At 38.7% G+C, this 19,895-nt stretch overlaps 1 protein-coding gene across 1 annotated transcript in view; it reads right to left on the minus strand.

The window, feature by feature from the left end:
* LOC134538500 (uncharacterized) overlaps window positions 1-19,895 on the minus strand; it is a 345,010-nt gene that overhangs the window by 44,583 nt on the left and 280,532 nt on the right. The window contains exon 4 of the mRNA XM_063379875.1: window positions 1,819-1,952. Coding sequence (XP_063235945.1) covers window positions 1,819-1,952 — 134 coding nt within the window. The remainder of the gene's footprint in view (window positions 1-1,818; window positions 1,953-19,895) is intronic.

Here is a 19,895-nt window from a genome sequence, read left to right on the forward strand (position 1 = left end):
ACAAACACACTACTTAATATTAGAAAGTGGCAAAATTCTATGATTTTTTTTTTCATGGAAGTGGGGTGAACAATTCTTTGCTTTGCTACCGAATGAAGCAGCACAACAGTAAGAAATTGGATTAAAAGTTGAATTTAAATTCGGGACGACCCAATTAAAATATTGATCCATACATCCTGAATAAATCCTTTGAATATATATACTGTATAGAAGTCGCCAGCCCAGGTTAAAATTTCTAATACGGTTTTGAGGTAGTTGGTTAATTCACCGCCGCAATCGCCACCATCTCTAGGGCAACGATTTGTGGTGGACCCTGGCGGACAAGTGTCGAACTCTTCAAACACCCCTTCCCCCTCCCGTTGAACGACCTTGAGCTGCAGTGAATGATAGGTGGGGGGTGCGGGGAATGACAGCGGGCGACAGAGCTGCGCTCTAACGTGTAAATAACAACTAAGACGATACAGGGCGTTACGGCAGCGCACTGCAGTGGTGAAGTTCCCAAGCTGCTTATCATACGCTTTTGAAAAACGTAGAGTAAATCCTATCCACTCGCGACTTCTATACAGTATATAAATTCAAAGTTAAATCGCTCCTTGCAAGCATTGATTGTTTTCCAATTTATGTGACTTGAGTGTGTTCGTCTCTTAAAAAATAATTTTTAACTAGACATAAACCGGAATTAAATTATTTATACCTACCCCAAATAAATTCTGGTGAACTACGAAGGTAAAGTTCAATTCATGAATGTACGACACTTAGTTCATTAGAGACAGATAACAGGATAGAGCATTGAAGTAATAAATTATTGGGTTAAAAGGAACTAGCCCTTAGCCCCACCCCCCTTACCGACCCCTCCCAAGGCCAATTTAATCCAAAAAATATTTCACTTAGTGTCAGCCAAATTTCCAACTTCACCAGGCGAGTTCAAAAAGGGTTCTCTCAATGTTTCGGTTGTTACAATACGCTGGTGGTGAGGTAAAGAGTGACTTTTACTATGTCCCAGTTATGCCTCAAGCTGACTGTTTCTAATACCATTATTTCAGTAGTGAGGTTGGGATGTCTTGGTCTTTAACCAGGGTCATCGATGGGTTGAGAGGAGGGCCGAGTTTAAGGTTATTTTTTTTTAAAATCATTGAGTTTAGCTCGGCAGATTACGTTTTCATTTGTGGCAATAGTATAAGTTAAGCATCTTGAATTATTATTTTTAACTGTGGGGTTTGAGAGTTGTACTTTAGGTAAAGTAAAGTATGACAAAACCACATGTCAGCGAATCTTTCACTACTCGCCAGATGTGTGGCATCTCAACCTTCGTAACTAGCAAAAAACATGTGTTCTTATGTTGCAAATGCACTTAATATGCAAATCTAACACGAAATTTAATGCAGAATTCTTTGAAATAATGCCGAGCGTGAAAAAATTCAAACGCAAATTGTGTTGTTGATTCGGTAAATTTCCTGACACGAATCACACTCGGTTCCCGCGCCAACTGCTAGAATTCGCTGCCGGAGTATTCCATTTGCAGAGTGAAATTTTAAACACTATAATGAAAAGGCTGCGACAAAAGCGAAAAAGACTTAAATATTAAACACCGGATTGGGACTTGTTATGCGACAAGTAATTTAATCAAAATACTGCTTATCTTGTTGGAATTAATTTCCTTTTGGCTTTTGTGATGTTTAATTAGCGCCAACCCGCTACATATGGCAGCACTTTCCATTCACGAAAGTACTCCTACCAATTGTCGTACCTACACAGAGAGCTAAGATGTTTGACAGACTGTATGTGCACGCTGTGGACGAGAGAGGCGGGCGGACCCACCTGCTGGCCGTTGATGAACCACATGAGCTGCGCCGCGGGCTTGGAGCGGCCAGACGTGCAGTTGACTCGCACCGTGTCTCCCACCTGGTAGCGCGGCCTTCCTCCGCTGATCCTGGGTCCCTCCTCGGGCAGAGCTGCGGCCGACAGACAAACACGCACGTGACACTCCACCCTCCACACCCTCCACACCCTCCACACCCTCCACACAATCCACACACTTCCCACCAGCACATGCACGACGACAGGCAACAGTTCCGTGTCACGTAACCAAGTTGATACCAGGACACTGATGGGCGACATTGAGCTAACAGTTCCGTGTCACGTAACCAAGTTGATACCAGGACACTGATGGGCGACATTGAGCTAACAGTTCCGTGTCACGTAACAAAGTTCATACCAGGACACTGATGGGTAACACTGAACTAACAGTTCCGAGTCACGTAATCAAGTTCATACCACGCCACTGATGGAAAACATTTAACTAACAGTTCCGTGTCATGTAACAAAGTTCATACCAGGACACTGATGAGCGACATAGAACTAACAGTTCCGTGTCACGTAACCAAGTTCATACCAGGACACTGATGGGTAACACTGAACTAACAGTTCCGTGTCACGTAACCAAGTTCATCCCACGACACTGATGGGCGACATTTAACTAACAGTTCCGTGTCACGTAACCAAGTTCATACCAGGACCATAGGCGTACGCAGGACTTCAGTATTGGTGGTGCCAGATTACACAACAGCCCTGTCATTCACGGACCCCGAGCCTAAAGCGGGTGGTTCGGGGGTCCTCCCCCGGAGAAAATTGGATTTGAAAGCGCAAAATGGTGCTATTTAAGGTGTTTCCGAACAAAAACATTAAATACACAGAAGTAAAAATTTTAACATTTTTTAATGACAAATTATGGCTTTTAACGTTATAATCACCAGGAAAACTACTAAACTATAAACAGTTTTAAGCTTTGTTGAGCCATAAAGTAAATTGCACAAATTGTTTGCACGGTATTCATGCTGGTGGCTTTGAAAAACTATACTTACATTTTTTCTGAAGATGCCAAATAAATGCTAGAAAAATACATTCTCAAATATTAAGTTTTAAAATCAACAAATCAAGGTAGTTTTTGTAACATACCTTAAATATGTAAAATATTAAAATAATAAAAATACACAAATAAGAGTGGGCAAAAGTTTTAACTTTTGGAATGCAACAAAAATGTTTTGTCGGCGACTGCATATAAGTCATCGAGTAAGCCTATCCTTTTAACTAACTAAACTCTCTTTTTTAAAATAAACGCTGGCGGACGGCCGCTATTATTCCGTGCGCCTGCCGAGTGGAGTGAACAGTGGACACCGAGCGCGCATTCTATGTAATTCGAGGAGAACTATGAGAAGTATTTACATTTCAGAAGTTTCGTAACCGCGGCCCGCGTGTACAACCGCTGCCTACGTTAACGGTAACACACATGTAATTGCAACTGGCTTGTTTCCGTTCGATTGATAATTGATATACTGATAGTCTTATGAGCACATATCTGTAACTCGACACGATTGTAAAACATATTTTTTTTGGAAATAATACGGATTTTTGTAAGTATGTATTATTTCTGCTTGTAAAAAAGAAAATAACATTAACCCTAATGGTGGTGCCAAGGCACATGTGGCACCTACCGTGCGCACGCCTATGACCAGGACACGGATGGGCGACATAGAACTAACAGTTTCGTGTCACGTAACCAAGTTCATACCAGGACACTGATGGGCGACATAGAGCTAACAGTTCCGTGTCACGTAACCAAGTTCATACCAGGACACTGATGGGCGACATAGAGCTAACAGTTCCGTGTCACGTAATCAAGTTCATACCATGACACTGATGGGCAACATTGATCTTCCTTTCCTGACGGCACATTACTTCATATGTTGACCACGTGGTACATGATGCTCGCCGTTTGAATTCAGAGACGTCAAAGGAGCCAAGTAAGTATTCCCACAAGACCTGACATCATTTATTTGTATAAATTTTTTTATTCCATCCGGAACTTTGGACGTACTGATTTCAAACAACAAGCATCATGAATCACACGGTTAACATATAAAGAAACATGCCATCAGGAAAGGAAGTTCAATAATAATCAGAAATTCTAAGGGTTTCAGATTAACTGAAATAATCTTAAGTTGGGCCAAATTTTAAAACATTAACATGGTTTACAATATTGGATGTACCATATTAGTATGCTATAATTTCTAATTTTGACAATTTGTCTCAGTAAGTTGCACTATATAGTAAAAATAAAATTTATTTTTCTTTTTACGATTGTTAATTCTGGTTCATATAAGGTTCCGTTTCACCCACCCTGTTTTCTTCGTTGCTAATTTCATATTATGTATGATTAATGTGTTTACTTAGCACTGACAGATAGACAACGCACAGCCTAAACCGGCGGACCTAGAGATTTAAAATTTTAAGGGTAATATTTCTTGAGTGTCCTAGAGGTGCACTCATGAAGGATGTTTTGAAATAGGCATCCTAAATGTATGAAATGAGGTGGTAAACTATGTGTGAATGAAAATACCACTCAATGACTCACTCATCGCGAATTATCAGAACTATAAGACCTACAGACTTGAAATTTTGGCACGTGTATTTATTTTTCTACGTAGATATTCGCTACGAAAGGATTTTATGAAAATCACCTCCCAAGGAGAATTACGAGGGCGTTAAAAATAAAAATTTCCCTATTTGTCAATTCTATTGCATTGCGGGAGCTTTCTTCGTCTCCATGGCAACGACTATCGCATTTTTGACGACTTTTGCATTTACTGGTGGTATTTTACATCTTTACTCACTTTCAAATCTCCTTCAGCTAACAAGGTGGTTTGTGGGGGCATTAATGATAAAATTTACTCGTTTTCCAAGTATGTGTCCTAAAGACATGAACTTTAACCGTGGTTTTCCTTATATTAGCTAAATAGCCATCAAGTAAGAACGTGGTTTTCCGAAAATCAAGGGTAAGAAATCAATGGTACGTATTTTAACTATAAGATTTACAAAATGTTGCGGGGCGTTAAAGATGACAATATCCCGTTCCTCATTTATATTTTCTTCAGACTTGAAACTATAGAGTTACGTTCCGTATATTACATAGCCAACAACTGAGAACAAGGTTTTTCAAAAACCAGCATCCAAGCGTTATTTAGCCCAGGCAACGCCGGGTAAATCAGTCAGTTTCAATATAACCTCTATAAGTAATGAAATATTACCGAGTATACAATTATGAAAACACAGAAAATTAACTTAACAATGCGTTACCACGACGATATGTCAGGTAAACATTTTTACAATGGATATTTGCCTAATAATTCACAAATAACATGTAACAAAAAAATCAAGAAAAAGTCAAATGCAGTCCTTATATAGTACGCACCCGTATGAATTATAATTCAAATGTCATAATACGACCCGTAAATGTGGCCACCTTGTTGGGCCAACGAACGCACTATTTATTTAGATCCAAACAAGATTTCTCATTTGTCTCTGATTACAAATAGTGTTTGAGAGTTTTTGCTATTTCCAATGGTAGTTTGTTTAATAGTGATAATTAAAAAAGTATTTTTGAAAGCTGTAAAAGTTAAAACTCGTGTATTTGTATAAAAATTTAGTTACGTACTATGTTTGTGCAGGTTACTTAATATATAATATTCACCCATTAATTCACAGGGTCACCGCTTTGTGTTCCATGGAGTTGTGTTGCCGACACGTGTTCGCCTGCACGCAGGTTAACTGCGCCTACCGTGTGATGCACGTGCCAATTTCACCAGTAGTATAAAACAGCCGGTCCGAGCCGGGAGTGAGGAGTCGGGCGTCAACCGCCATTTTGGATTGTGATGTCTAGTGGCCATCCTGGATTAACTGGACCTTGACCTTTGGCCTTGACCCCAGCTGCCAAAATGAATTATGACATCACAGCCGCCATCTTGGATTCTCACTTCACAACCGCCATCTTGGATTCTCACTTCACAACCGCCATCTTGGATTCTCACTTCACAGCCGCCATCATGGATTCTCACTTCACAGCCGCCATCATGGATTCTCACTTAACAGCCACCTTCTTCGAATCTGACATCACAGCCGCAATCTTGTTTTCTTATGTTGAATACCGCCATATTAGACGAAATAATGTCCGCCATATTTTTGTTGTCTGCTGGAGGTCACCATATTTGTTTCTGATGTTTGTTCCTAGAGTGTACCAGCGTCACCATGTCACATGCACGTATGGCCAATGTTCCATTACCTACCAGTTGTTATGACCCTTATAAAAATATTAAATTTAATTCTTTATACAAAATACATTGGAAGAAAGGTATTTCGAACCATGTCAAGTTGGATGTCGGTATGTAAAACATACGCCTTTCACCAAACGGCCATCGAGACATATACCAGACAAAGCAGTAAACAAGTTAGATATCAAATTAACACATATTCCCTTTTGGGAAGTCGAACCGCCATATTTGCTCATAATCATTGCTACAAAGAGCGCTTGTGTTACGAATTGCACATTTCATCAGCTAGAGGGCACTGCCGCCATCTTTGTTTTCAGTACTAGGTACTGGGAGTGTTAGTGTCGCATGTTGCTGCACACATCAACTGAATGATTTCGCTGCCACCATCTTGGTATAAATTTAACCCACTTGAGTACAGTAGTACCTATTAACAGATCCTCGGCCGTAAAGTGCCCACATGCAGCAATTATATTTAAAAGTATATAATAATATTTTATAAAATTTTATAATGCAATGTAGTAGACGTGAACTCTAGGAGTACGAATAATTGATATACTTGTTTTTGTTCGAATTTCGTTTGCAATTTAAAAAAAAAATCACACTTTTGCCAAATGTTAACATTTTATAACTTTAATATTAAAGTAAACACTCGCTGAAATAACTGGCTCGAGCTCTTCATTTTAGCATGCAGAGAAAATCAAGTAAATATTTTATTCTTACAAGTTCTTAAAAAAAAACATAAGGTGTATATACTTATTATGTTAAATACACGCAATCTACAAATATTTTTCCAAGTCATGTCCTTTTCTGAATAGCAGTGCTCATTATACACATGATATAGTTGATGTCAGTAACTGTTCTTTACACCAACTATGCTATGACGGGTCTTTATATTATATCGTACTTCACCGTCACCAGTCAGGTGGATACAATCCGGCTAGGAGTGCGGAACTGTTAACGTTCGTTCCGGAGGCGAGGGCCAAACATCGGCGTCCGCAAACCAGCCAGATATTGCTTCAGAGTGGGAGAGAGGCAGGCCGACCCCACGCGAGTCGTTAAAAGGGCCTAAATAACTGCGGGCTCCCGCTCCTCGGGGCAACTGCAGCTGTGAGCGTTCTTTGACGGTGAGCGGGCCGTTTGAGCCCCCTGATATTCATTACCATATTTAGTGGTGGGCGGGGTCGCGCCCCCCACGCCCCCACGCCCCCACGCCCCCACGCCCCCACGCCCACACGTCCACGCGTTATGGAGATTCGCGGCTCCAAGTTGAACGCGGGAAGAAGCCATAAAAACCTCGGGAGGGAGATGCGTTTTTCGGAGGCGATGTTATCTCCCCGGGTTTCCCGGACTCGGCAGCGGCGCGTTTTAACGGCAGCTCTTTTCGCCACCACCACCGCCACGGCTCTGCGAGATACGCGCAGTTTCAAACAAGTTTATGCGCATCACGTCGAAACTGCAGCAGCAAACTTCCGAAGCGAGCCGTCTCGTATTTTTTCCAGCAGATTTGCGGTCATTTTTTTTTTTTCATTAAATCACTATGGTTCTGAAATGTATAAATAATGAAACCAACACGGTTCTTGTTTAGCGTTCCACGATATATAACAATGACAGCAGTTTTAGAACGCATCATGAACATGATAAAACTTCAATTTAATGCATTAATACCAAAAAAGCTTTCTATAAAGTAAGAATAATTTTATACGTTCAGTTATCAGTCGCATTACCTGTATTACTGTTTGGTCTACATTTAAGCTTTAAAATCGATGTCTACGAAATTTGATAAAAAATAATTATAAATCAATTATTCGTGACCTAGAGTTCACTTCTAAAACACTGCGTTATAAAATTTCATAAAATATTAGTATGTACGTTTAGTTGATTTTAATTGCTGCATTTGTTCTTTTTATTGCCGGTACTAAAAAGTTAAAGAAATTAATATTCAAAATGATACTTCCCCGATATTAAAAAGTTAAAAAGCAACTGAATGCAACGTATGTGTACAACAGTTTTCAACGAGAGATTAAACACATAACGACACACTAGTTAAAAACGTATAGCCTGTGTGTGGTGCGGACAAAATAATTACAAAGGGTGCATTGTAATAAATACATGTGCATAAAAAACGCGCAGTAACATCAGCTAGCATTCACATATAAGTAATAAAATGAGCGTGGAACTGATAAAAAAAGATGAGGATACGCCATTAATCTTTCCCCGTAAAAAATGTTTTGAATAGCCCATTATTTTCAATAATTAGCCATGCGAGTTGCACGCATTCAATGCAACGATTATACTCAAGTTCGTTTTTTATTTCACGCAAAATTTAAAACAGTTAGGGTTCACATGAAAACACATACGTTAAAAGAATTTATATTTTATAATCACATCCAACAATTAGTCATGCATAAAAAAATCCCTGTAGTAATTGGACAGACAGAAATAGACACTACCCATTTGTTGAATGGCCTCGCTCCAGACAGTCTTGTGTTTTGTTTCCATTGCTTCAAGCGAATAATTTCGACAATCACTCCCATTAGTTTTCAGCAATGCTTATAACGTGTCTGGTAATATAAAGCACTGCATACTGAGCCACCTCGCTATTATGCCACATGATTAACAAACTAAAATACTGAAATAGTGGTGTGGTGAGAAAACACCGAAACCACTTGCCAAAGTACCTGAGTTTTGAAGCCATTCCGGTCATTGCGATGTTGGTTTTCCAGGGCTTCTTGGTTTCTTTTCAGGCTAAGCTGGGATGGTTCCATTAGGAAATAGTCTTCTTCAATCAATTACCACCATATACCTGGCCTGTGCCATTGTTAGGTAGCGTTACGGATGATCACGTTGTCAATGTTACGTAAAGATCCAAAAAATTTACAAAAATTAAAACTTACAAATATTTTTGTAGTGAAAATTTTTTTTTTACAGCCGGTATTATCACAATCACAGGGTAACGGAAGAGAGTAAATAACGGATGTTAACGTGTGTAACGTATGTAACAATCACAGCACGTTGAGTCTGGGTTAAAAATTACAGGTTTTGTAATGAGAAATGTTTACAGCCGTTTTCAGACGGCAGTAGCAGCGCATGATTTCGTATAGGCCTACTTACAAATTCTTTTGAAAACGTTGCATACTTTCTCATACTTTAGCATACGTTTACATTGTTTTACATAATTTTGCATACTTTCGGAACTCGTGATTCGCCAATCGAATCTCTCATATTTTAGATTAGCTTAAGAGTTGTTAATTTGTATAGACATTTTTAACAGGGCTATGCATAATATTATGTCTGTCATAAACCCAATGGTTCATTATTATATTTCATTGAAGACATGTATAGACACTAGAAAATAAGTCTATTTTCAAAGCATGACTACGAATGTTTCAAATATTAGAACACCCTAAAAATTTTATATCCTTATTACCTGTGAGGTTTCACATCTAACGCGCGAGGTTGATACGTGAACAAGTTATTTTTGACGTGACGTCTAATAAATCGATGAACGCCGGCTGCACGCACGAACAAGTGTCCCGTTACGCACACAGTCCCGTTACGCTGTGTCCTGTTATGCTCATTGTACGCTTGCGCCGCATTTATCTCTCTTCCACTAGATTGGAACAACCATCGATTTGACTTTTTCGAGGCACATTAAACTTGAAACACTCCCATTCGTTTCCTACTTTTCATATCATCGTCCTATCCTTAACAGAATAACACAGATTGGAAGAAGTTAAATAACAAACATGTATAAAAGTTATAGTTATAATAATATCTTCGTTAGAGTAATAAACATATTTGAATTAATGAGTGCAAATAAAAATAAATTTATCAATTAAATTGTAGATTTCATTTCACTCCTCCTCTGTATCCATACAAAATAGAGATAATTCAATAAAATGGGTTCAATTTTATTCATAAAAGTTTTCAACCATTTCATCAATGTTTTATTATGACGTTGTCACGTTAAACTATCGTCCGTAAACCGACTTTACAGACAACCAATTTTTTTTTGTCTTTGCGTCTCATCGATAGCAAAGGGAATTTGACATAGTAACCTAGAAAAAAAACACGAGCTAAGCAATCGTTTACTGGACTAGTAATTTAAAAATATCATGCGGTATCTTTTGTCTGAGAATGTCTCTGGGGTGATCGTCACTGTCAGGAAAATACAACCGAAACCAGGAAATGCAATGAGGTTGTCAAACCCGGGTCCCCGCAGCGAGAGTGGACTTAACCACCGGACCTATATCAGGCGCAACTCCACGTGTGTGATTCAAGGACGGTGGGATGATCAGTCGGTACTGATGTACTGACGAACTGATGGCTTCCCGTCAGATCTGACTGCAGGGTCGAGGACACTAATTCAGAACTGCCGTGTGTGTGAAGGGTCGTTACCACAACGCCGAAATACCACAACGCGGAACGTACAATAACGCCGAATGCCAAATTGACCGCAACGCCGATAGCTAGAAAACTGCTGTGTACCAAAACGCCGAAATACAGTAACGCCGAAAAATGTACCACAACCTAACCCAACCTAGGCTAGACTAACCTAGGCTAGACTAACCTAGCCTAGCCTAGCCTAGCCTAGCATAGCCTAACCTAGCCTAACCTAGCCTAACCTAGCCTAACCTAACCTTAACTAACCTAACCTTAACTAACCTAACCTAACCTTAACTAACCTAACCTAACCTTAACTAACCTTACCTAATCTAACCTTTATGGCAGTCCTGCAATGACATTTTTCGGCGTTAATGTATTTCGGCGTTGTGGTAATTCGGCGTTGTGGTACACAGCAGTTTTCTAGCTGTCAGCGTTGTAGTCAATTTGGCATTCGGCGTTATGGTTTTCGGCGTTGTTGTACGTTCGGCTTTGTACGTTCGGCGTTGTGGTATTTCGGCGTTGTGGTGCGTCCCCGTGTGGGAACATCGTCTCGCCTGTCCAAACTGTCAGTCCATCAATAATGTTCGCAGGCTTTCACGGCCATTGTCTGAAGTAGCGTGGCTTCTGGGTTGTAGCCTTGTCACCAATTGGTGAATTATTTTCCAAGGACACGGCTACAACCCAGAAGCCAAGCTACTTCAATCAGCCCATCAGCCAACCAGCAGAGTGTCGTGGTGGATAGCTTTGATTATACTCTTTGGTTACTTTGCTTTTCGTTTCTTTTGTTCTAACTAAAAAAGAAACAATTACAGCATGCCAAATTTCTTTCATACAAGTTGTATGATATAACGATACATTCAACAGAAACGGCAACCACAGGACTGATAATTGTGTGGGCAAGGCTTCTGTTAGTCCAAACTGCCAGGTTTGGAATGTTCGGTCCGAACTGAGCACCTGTACTGACCGTGTGTTTGGGAGGCTTCATTTAAGTATGAACTGTCAGTTTGGAATGTTTGGTCCACGCTGAGCCCCTGCACTGACAGTGTAGGCCCCTTTTTCGCGTCGCCTCGGTGCGCTGAATGTACGACTGCGGTAAGAGCTCCGTTAGAAGGACGGGACGAGAATAAATATTTTTCTTATTCTGACATACCGGTGATTTATGCGGGAATGAAATGGCTGACGCAGAACATTTTCCAAAAAATTGTTGGTTTTAATATTTCTTTTTTGCGTCCCGTGCGTAACATTACTTACGAGTGTCAGAATAGTTTGTTTTTTCCCCCCGAAACGCTGCTTCAATAGAGAATTGACAATGTTCGTGTATTTCGTGTATTTAGGTCAAGGTTTCGTTTAGTACAGTCTTCTGTAAGTTCTTCAAAAAAATTTCTAATTTGGTGAATTAGCCGCATGAATGTTAATGATATTTCTTTTAAAAACGTAAAACTAATGAAAACTTTTAAACATTTATAACTCTCGTATGTTTTGCGCGTATGAAATGGCAACACATTTTCTACATATTTGTTTATTTTGTTGGTCACCCTCATGCTCCATATAAAGTGATATTTTGTGCAGCGATGGCTTTATGGACGTGATCCAGAACTGAAGCAGAATATTTCACAGAAAAATATTCCGCTTCATAACAAATTAAAAATTATGGCACGTAATTGGTGAATTAAATATTTGTCGTTTAAATAGTTACAGTCATCATCATGGTAAAAAAATAATTGTCAATTGTGACCGTAGCGAAAAGAGCAACGGTGATGTAATAGATTATTATTATTATTACGTCCAATATGGCGGGCGTAATAAAATTTTCAACTTTCTAGAAATCAAGATTGCGGAATGTTATAGAAACCAAGATGGCGGAAAACTTAATGGCGGATCCAATATAACCGTCAGGGTCAAGGTCAAAGGTCAAGGTCATCCATATGGCCGCCGTGACTTTTGAATTCAAGATGGTGACCTAACGAAAGTTCAACGGTGATGTAATCCAAAATGGCGGTCGGCTCATGCTTCACAGCCAGAAGCCAGGCGCCGGACATACAGTGATACACTAATAATAAAACGTGTTTAAATAATACAATTGAATGTATGTAGCTGTCACATCTAAGAATTTTAACCAGGGAATGTTCATATATTCGCAAAACATTTTTTGTAGACTTTATAAACATTGTAAGTATGCTGAATCCGTAAAGAATAACAGAATATCACGCGTTGTACTATGTGTGCTAATGTTACACAAAATTGTTGGAATTATTTTTACATAATAACGCTAAGTCATTTTGAAAATTTATAAAAAATTAACTTTAAACCACTTCGACTCGTGTTTTTGACGAACCCTTTTTTATTGCCAGATTCTTTTAGAAAGTAAATTATGTAATTACTTGACCTAGCTTGAATAAACTCGTGTTTTGGTAATTATTTTATTATATATTATTACGTTACGTTATTATTTATGTTTCAAAAAACTAAATAAGAGTTGATACATTTGTTTTGAGAATCACGCAGACCAATTAATGCTCAATCCTAGCATGAAGTAAAACATAAAATCATATGACATAGTAATATGAAATTAAAGCTAGTATGTAGTTGTTGTCGTAACACTCTTGTGTAGTTAGGATATCTTAAGTAACCCAATTACTTAAAAAAAATCTCGAAACCTAGGAGACAGGTTGCTCTACCGCAAAGTTGTTATTTACAAAACATTAAAAAAAATATGGATTTATAACAAAGGCTACATATAAAAAATAATAATTGAAAAAAAGGGTGTATTTATAATTCACAATTTTATGTTTTAAATTTATGCTGAGATTTAAACATCTCAATTTCTTGAAACCATCAAATGACACACAATTAAATTGAAGAGGGTATTTATGATGGTCCATTTACTATCAAGGTGTAGATAATTGAGGAAACCACCCCCCTAAGGCGCACGCAAGAGTTACAGGAAAGCGTTACAAAGCGAGGCGAGGGTGTGATAGGGGTGTGAGTGCGGGCGATAAAGGGAAAGCGAGGGGCAGACGGCGTGTGTCTGCACGCGAACAGGTGGGGAACGCAGCCTCGCGGCAGGGAGTGGGGATGGTGAAGGGGGAAGGGGTCGTGTTTGTGTTAACTGAAGACGTCTAAGGAGCACCTCGCGGGGGAACTGCGAAGTGAGCGAATGGAAAGCAAACACGGCGCTGAGGGCCCGCCCAGAGCAGCTCGCCGATGAAGAGGACCGGAGACGGCGGGCGTGCAACTCGGCCGGACTCTCACGAGGAGCGGCGGACTTGCGCGAACAAAGACTCGCGAACACGGGGAAGCCTAAGATGTCCAAGTTCTGTCGGCGAATTAAGGTAAACCCTACTAAATCAGAAGCTATAGTTTTTACGCGTAAACATCTCCCGCCACTCGAAGATAGACCACGACTAACACTTTTCAATGAGCAAATTCCTCAAAAAAATGTTGTTAAATATTTAGGCGTGCACATGGATAGGAAACTACTATGGCGTGATCACATAGAGGCGAAAAGAAAAACAGCTTTCACTAGGCTCATGGCCCTCTACCCCGTCATGAGCAGACGTTTAGGTAGCTCTGTTAAAAACGGAATAATAATTTATAACGCACTAATAAAACCAATAATCACGTATGCAGCGCCGGTGTGGGCAACAGCAGCGGAATCACACTTAATCAAGCTACAGAGAATTCAGAATAAGAGTATTCGTATAGAGACAGATGCGCCTGTGTATTGCCCCGTAAGGGCTATGCACAGAGAGCTCAAACTCGAACTTTTAAAACATTATTTCCGAACTGCGCAAAAATTCTATGATAACTGTGCCATAAGCAGAAACCCATATATTTCATCACTGGGCAAACAAGATCCAGAGTTGCATGGAAAATATAAAATGCCAAATTCAATCTTGGCTCACAGACCTCCGTAGTGTGTTGTGGCTGGCTGAGCGATCGGCCAATCAGTCTCCCGCGAGTTGAAACTTAAATTATAGACATTAATGAAATAATTAGCTAATTCAAAATGGTCCGAAGCACGCAGGTGTAGGTTTGGCTCCCGGGAGCTCACTGCCTGTTGTGTTAGGGCTGACTCCCTATGTACGATGGGCATGGCCCGCCTGGCAGGCTTCACCTCCAGTGCCGGTTGTGTTTCTGAAAGACATGGGATTTTGAATTACAAGCTTGCAACAAATACCAAATTGCGAATCGGTCTTGACTTAATTCACCTGTAACTTTATACACCGACAGTTCCTCTATATTTAACTAGTAGTATAGTAGTAGATATTAGAGATTTGTAAATTAGTAATAAGTCCTAGATACTAAGTAATAGTCATCAAAAATATATATTTCTAAAATAATAATTTAAAAAAAACTAAAACTAAAAATTAAAAAAAATATATATTTTTAGTTCTTATTTTAGTTTTATCTTAAGCACTGCACGTCCATCCCTGAGTTGGGTGTTTTCATATTTCGTAACGAAATGCCTAGTTTTTAAGTCATTTATCTGTTTTCTGTTTTAGTTTCTTAGTTTTTTAGTTTTTTAGGTGCTGACTGGCGGCGGAGTGAGTGGTCAGTGCAATCACTCACCACCAGGGGCACTTGCGTCCCTGGTCACTAAATCCAGTACTGGACAACTAGCAAAGCGGACCACGAGTCCAAGTGCCCAACCCCCGCATGGTAGACTCTTTTCTACTCTGTCCAACACTTCATCCAGACCATCCTTAGTCTCCTGTAAATTCCTACACATAATGCATGCCAATTTGCATCCCGCATGAATGTGCCCAGGGTTTTCCCTGTGTCTATGCAGGTTTTACCTGGGCCCAACCTATCTCTAGTTATAGTCTAGATTTAAGAGTGAGGGGAGTTAGTCATGGCGCCAATCGCTGCCATGGCTGGCCAATCCCCTCCTAGCACATGATGCATGCGACCCTCTCCCTGCATGGCTAATCCCAGCATTACTAGGCGTATAGGCTTCGGCCTGAGACGCACCTAGGTCCCTCCCTAACCCGGACCCCTCCAAAATACACTAAGTTTTAGTTAGGTTAGGAAAAAAAAAATCAATTTCTGTCCCTACCCGATTGCACCTGAACAATTCACCTTCGGCCAACCTCGGGTTTATTTATATATATTTATATTTCTCTGTTTATTTTAATGTAGCTATACTAACCTAACTAACCGTCCATAGTGTTTTAAAGTGTTTTAATGTAGCTAACCTAACCGACCACTTTTAATATTTGAATTCATTTTTTTCCTGCGCAAAAACAAAACAAATCCCGAAGTTGGCCGAAGGTGGATTGTTCGGGTGTGATCGGGCAGGGACAGAACTTGACGCACATCTGAGGTCTCCGACTCGCTAACACGACCCGCGGCATTGGCGTCGTCGTTTCCACGGGCGAGGGACGTCTCTTCAATCGGGTCTCGGTTGTGGTCGGTCTCACGCTTCAAATTGCGGCGCAGCGATAAAAGGCACACCCCGTTGTCAGACTTGAGTGTACCTGGCTTGTTTATATTAAAAAAGTACATTTTTGTATACCATCTGTACTTATAATTAACATCAATTAAAACAATTTTAAATTATTATAAGATTGACTATTGTCATTATGAAAAAAAAAACAACTAATTATTTCACAGGATGAACAAATGTAGCAGCCGGTCAGTGTCAATAAAAAAAAGGCATTTAATTTGTTTATGTGCTATGCTCAGTCATAATTTTTGATACTAAATTATATAACATATTTGTTGACGAAAACGGTTTAAACCAGTTTGGTGTCATTCAGCCACGTCTACTTAGATGTAATAATGTAGTATGATCAATTGACACACTTTATTACATACTACAAGAACATTTATCTCACAAAATTTCTTTCTATTTTTTTTACATAACACGATGTTAAAAAAATTCATTACATTATTAAATTGGTCTAAACCATTAGTGATCTATGGCATATATCTGGCAACAGAGCACGCCGAGACAAGGAAAGTGCCAAGACAATGTTAACAATTTGAGTAATCACAGTTTTTTTTATAAATGCTTAAAACATAAAAGTGAATCAAATAATTTCCTAAAAATAATTTATTTTCGATCATTACTAAATATTAACGTTTGTGAATTAAGCACGTTTAAAAATTAAAACAATTCTCTTTTATTTATTCATATTGACACCATTATAGAAACAATGAACATTAATGACAATAGACAACAAAATTAAAAACTTTTATCACACCAGTAGACTACAAGGGAATTACATTTTGCCATGCTCATATGCAACTTAGAAAACATTCACCACAAAACCTTTTCCTTAGTGTAAAATTTTAGCCATTGCCAGACTACGTCACGACCAATTATTATGAACCATGAATCAAATGAATGGTAGATACACAAGTGTGTATATTTCAGCAAACCTTATTTCACCGAAAAAAATATAAGATACTTAACACGGCCGGATAAGCATACATTCATAACATTGCACAGGTTATTATTCTTGGACTTCTAGTTACCAAAAATACATAATATATACTTTTTTTAAGAACCAGAAGACTTACTTTAAAAATGAAAATTAAATTCTTCCGTTAGGTTTAATAAAATCAGCTAAAAATAGCTATTAATTTTCACTCTACTTGACAGTACTTGTAAAAGTTTGATTCCCAGTTTTCAGAGTTTGCTGACAAATATTTTATCCGAGAAATTATTTCTAGAATATTTTTACTTCCTTTGACGAGTGGCCAATATCAGTTGGAATGTGAGACCCGCTGCCATAACCCGATTTGTTGGGAGTCACACAATGGATTGGTGCGAGAGAGACCGTGAGTTGGTTGGTAAGACAAAATGGGGTGATGTGGTTTTTTTTGGACTACTTATGCCCATGCCACCAGGTATATATTTTTTTTCGTGTATTATTGGTCATGTATGCTATATTATCCGTTTATATTTTATTTGTGTCATGGACTGCAGGAAGAGACAATGACCGTCTGGTATTGCAGCAAGTGTGTGTAAATATTTTTTTTAATGTGTATATTGTTTTTCTTGGCTTCACCGCCATATGTAATCTCTTTCATTAATAAACGACTTTATGAAAACTAAAACAAAATGGGGTGATGAGAGAAACATAATGAGTTGGTGGGAGGGAAACTAGTTGGTAGTAAGAGATAAAATTAGTTAGTAGGAGGGACACACGGATTTAATGGCAGAGATCAAAAACAAATAGATTTATTTAATTAGTCCCAGCCCTCAGACTAATTCAAAAACAGACGGGCCTTAAAAAAGTAACAAAAACGACAAACGCAATATAAAAAAGAATACAAAACTAATTTGAAGGGTTACCGCGGATGTCCAAACAGGCAATCACAATTGTGTTACAAAAATACTGTTTAAATAGATAAACTTACATTACTTACTACTGCGTAAAAGTAGATAGGATACAAGATTAAAATACTGCACTCTTTTAATAGTTTTTTTTTATTAAAATAGGAATGTGGCTGCGTTAATGATATTATTCATAGTAGCTATTATACTAATAAATGTAATAATATGAGAATCATTCTGCTTTAAGGGCTAGCAGAGCACGGTTCAGTTATAATGTATACTCCTCTGTGGAGAGGCTTCATAAGTTTATTTGTCGAGGTCTAACCTTAGAGTCCAGCCATTATCATGGTCCAGCTTATTTTTATATGAGCTCTCCTGGGCCAACGCAGACTATATCTACTCTGTATGGAGTGGAGGACGGTATACGACACACACTGCTTAAGTGATGGTACAATTACCACCACGTGAACAACTCTCTCGTTCACTGCCGTTCATTATAACTTTCCGAACTTTGGTACGTATTACTTGTGCCCGTGTTCCATAAATTTACTCTCTACATCACACAATAAATAACTAACTCTATCTGCTGTCTCAAATACTACGTGTGACCCATTACAAAAGACCTTCCAATAATCGTGTTAATATTTAGAGATAGGCTGGAACGCGTACCATTTTACAAGTGAACTACGTTATTATTAGAACGAAGGCCGAAAAACCAATAACAAAATTTTAAATTTAAAATAGTCGCCGACTGCATGTACACTTTAATTATGTGAAAATTATCTTGGAAAATGTTTTAACTTCCTAACATGAAAAATTACACATTCCTGCGAATAGTAAATCTATTACGTATTATGTTTAGTTTTGCATGTTGTGATATTAAAAAAAAACTTTCAAAAATAAATTTTACAGAAAGTTTTTGAACAAGTCTTGAAATTGGTTTATCATTTATTTATAGTCACCCTATTCTGGCTACGAATAAAAAAAATTTCGAAATTAATCAGACCTTTAGTCATAACTAATTTCAAGGGTGTAATAGTATGTGGTTGGTAGGTAATATGTGGCAGCAGCACGTGGCAAATTTAATCAAACTTATTTATGTTTAAAAGTGTGGAATTTTTTTCTTAAATATATAAACATTAATTTTTTTAATTATAATTATATTCACGCAATAAAAATGCAGGTTACACGACACTGCACCGTGGCGTGAACCAGTTTATTCACACCAAGTTACAAACGGCGTTCGTAGAGTCCCTGTACACTCCTAACTATTGTACAAGTGTACAGAAGTGTAGTCTCTTCTGCTAGGGATAGCTAGACAGAAAAAGTTGTGTTTGTTAAGTTTTGCGGCAAATATTACAGTATAGTATGGATGATTGCTATACGTAAACGTAGGAAAATAAATAAAACATATAAGTCGGATATCACATTCGGATCTGCATCCATTTAATAATTTCTTTTTTTTTTTTTTTGTTCGGTCGGAGAGCTTCGGCGGGGAAGCTGAAGAGAGCTGGAGGGGGAAACACTCACTGGGGAAGGTGGAGAGGGGAGAGAAGGGTGGGAAGGCTGTGACGTAGCGACGTTTGAGGCAGTGGGCCGCTTCAACACCTCTTCTCTTGTTTATACTCGCACACGAGACTAAAGTCACGTGGTACAATTCTCGAACCACTCGAGACGGACCGTGCGCGCCGAAAGCATTCGTAACGAATATCGACTTTTTTTTTGCATCCGTCCAGATGGTTGTCTCACAAGCGGAATTGTGCAAAAACGCTTCTTAGTAGCGAAGAAGGTTTTCAATTACCTACGTAGACATTAAAAAAATTAAAAAATCAATCGAATAAATTACTGAATTTCGAGATGTATAGAAATTGCCTAAAACTAAGATGATTATTATTATTATTTTTTCAGTAGTCGTTCTGCTAGGAATGTTTTCGACTTAATATCCGACCGAGATTGTTAGTGCCGTCACAAGAATGTGCTACCTTCAAGCAATATTTTGGACTCATTTATTCGTTTATATCAGTTTGGCCATACTCATTATTTTGTTTGTACTGTATGTAATGTTTTATTATCATAATTTTATACTACCATACTAAATATACGATATTTAAATTTGT

Source organism: Bacillus rossius, chromosome 13 (assembly GCF_032445375.1).
Source record: "Bacillus rossius redtenbacheri isolate Brsri chromosome 13, Brsri_v3, whole genome shotgun sequence".
NCBI classification, from domain to species: Eukaryota; Metazoa; Arthropoda; class Insecta; order Phasmatodea; family Bacillidae; genus Bacillus; species Bacillus rossius.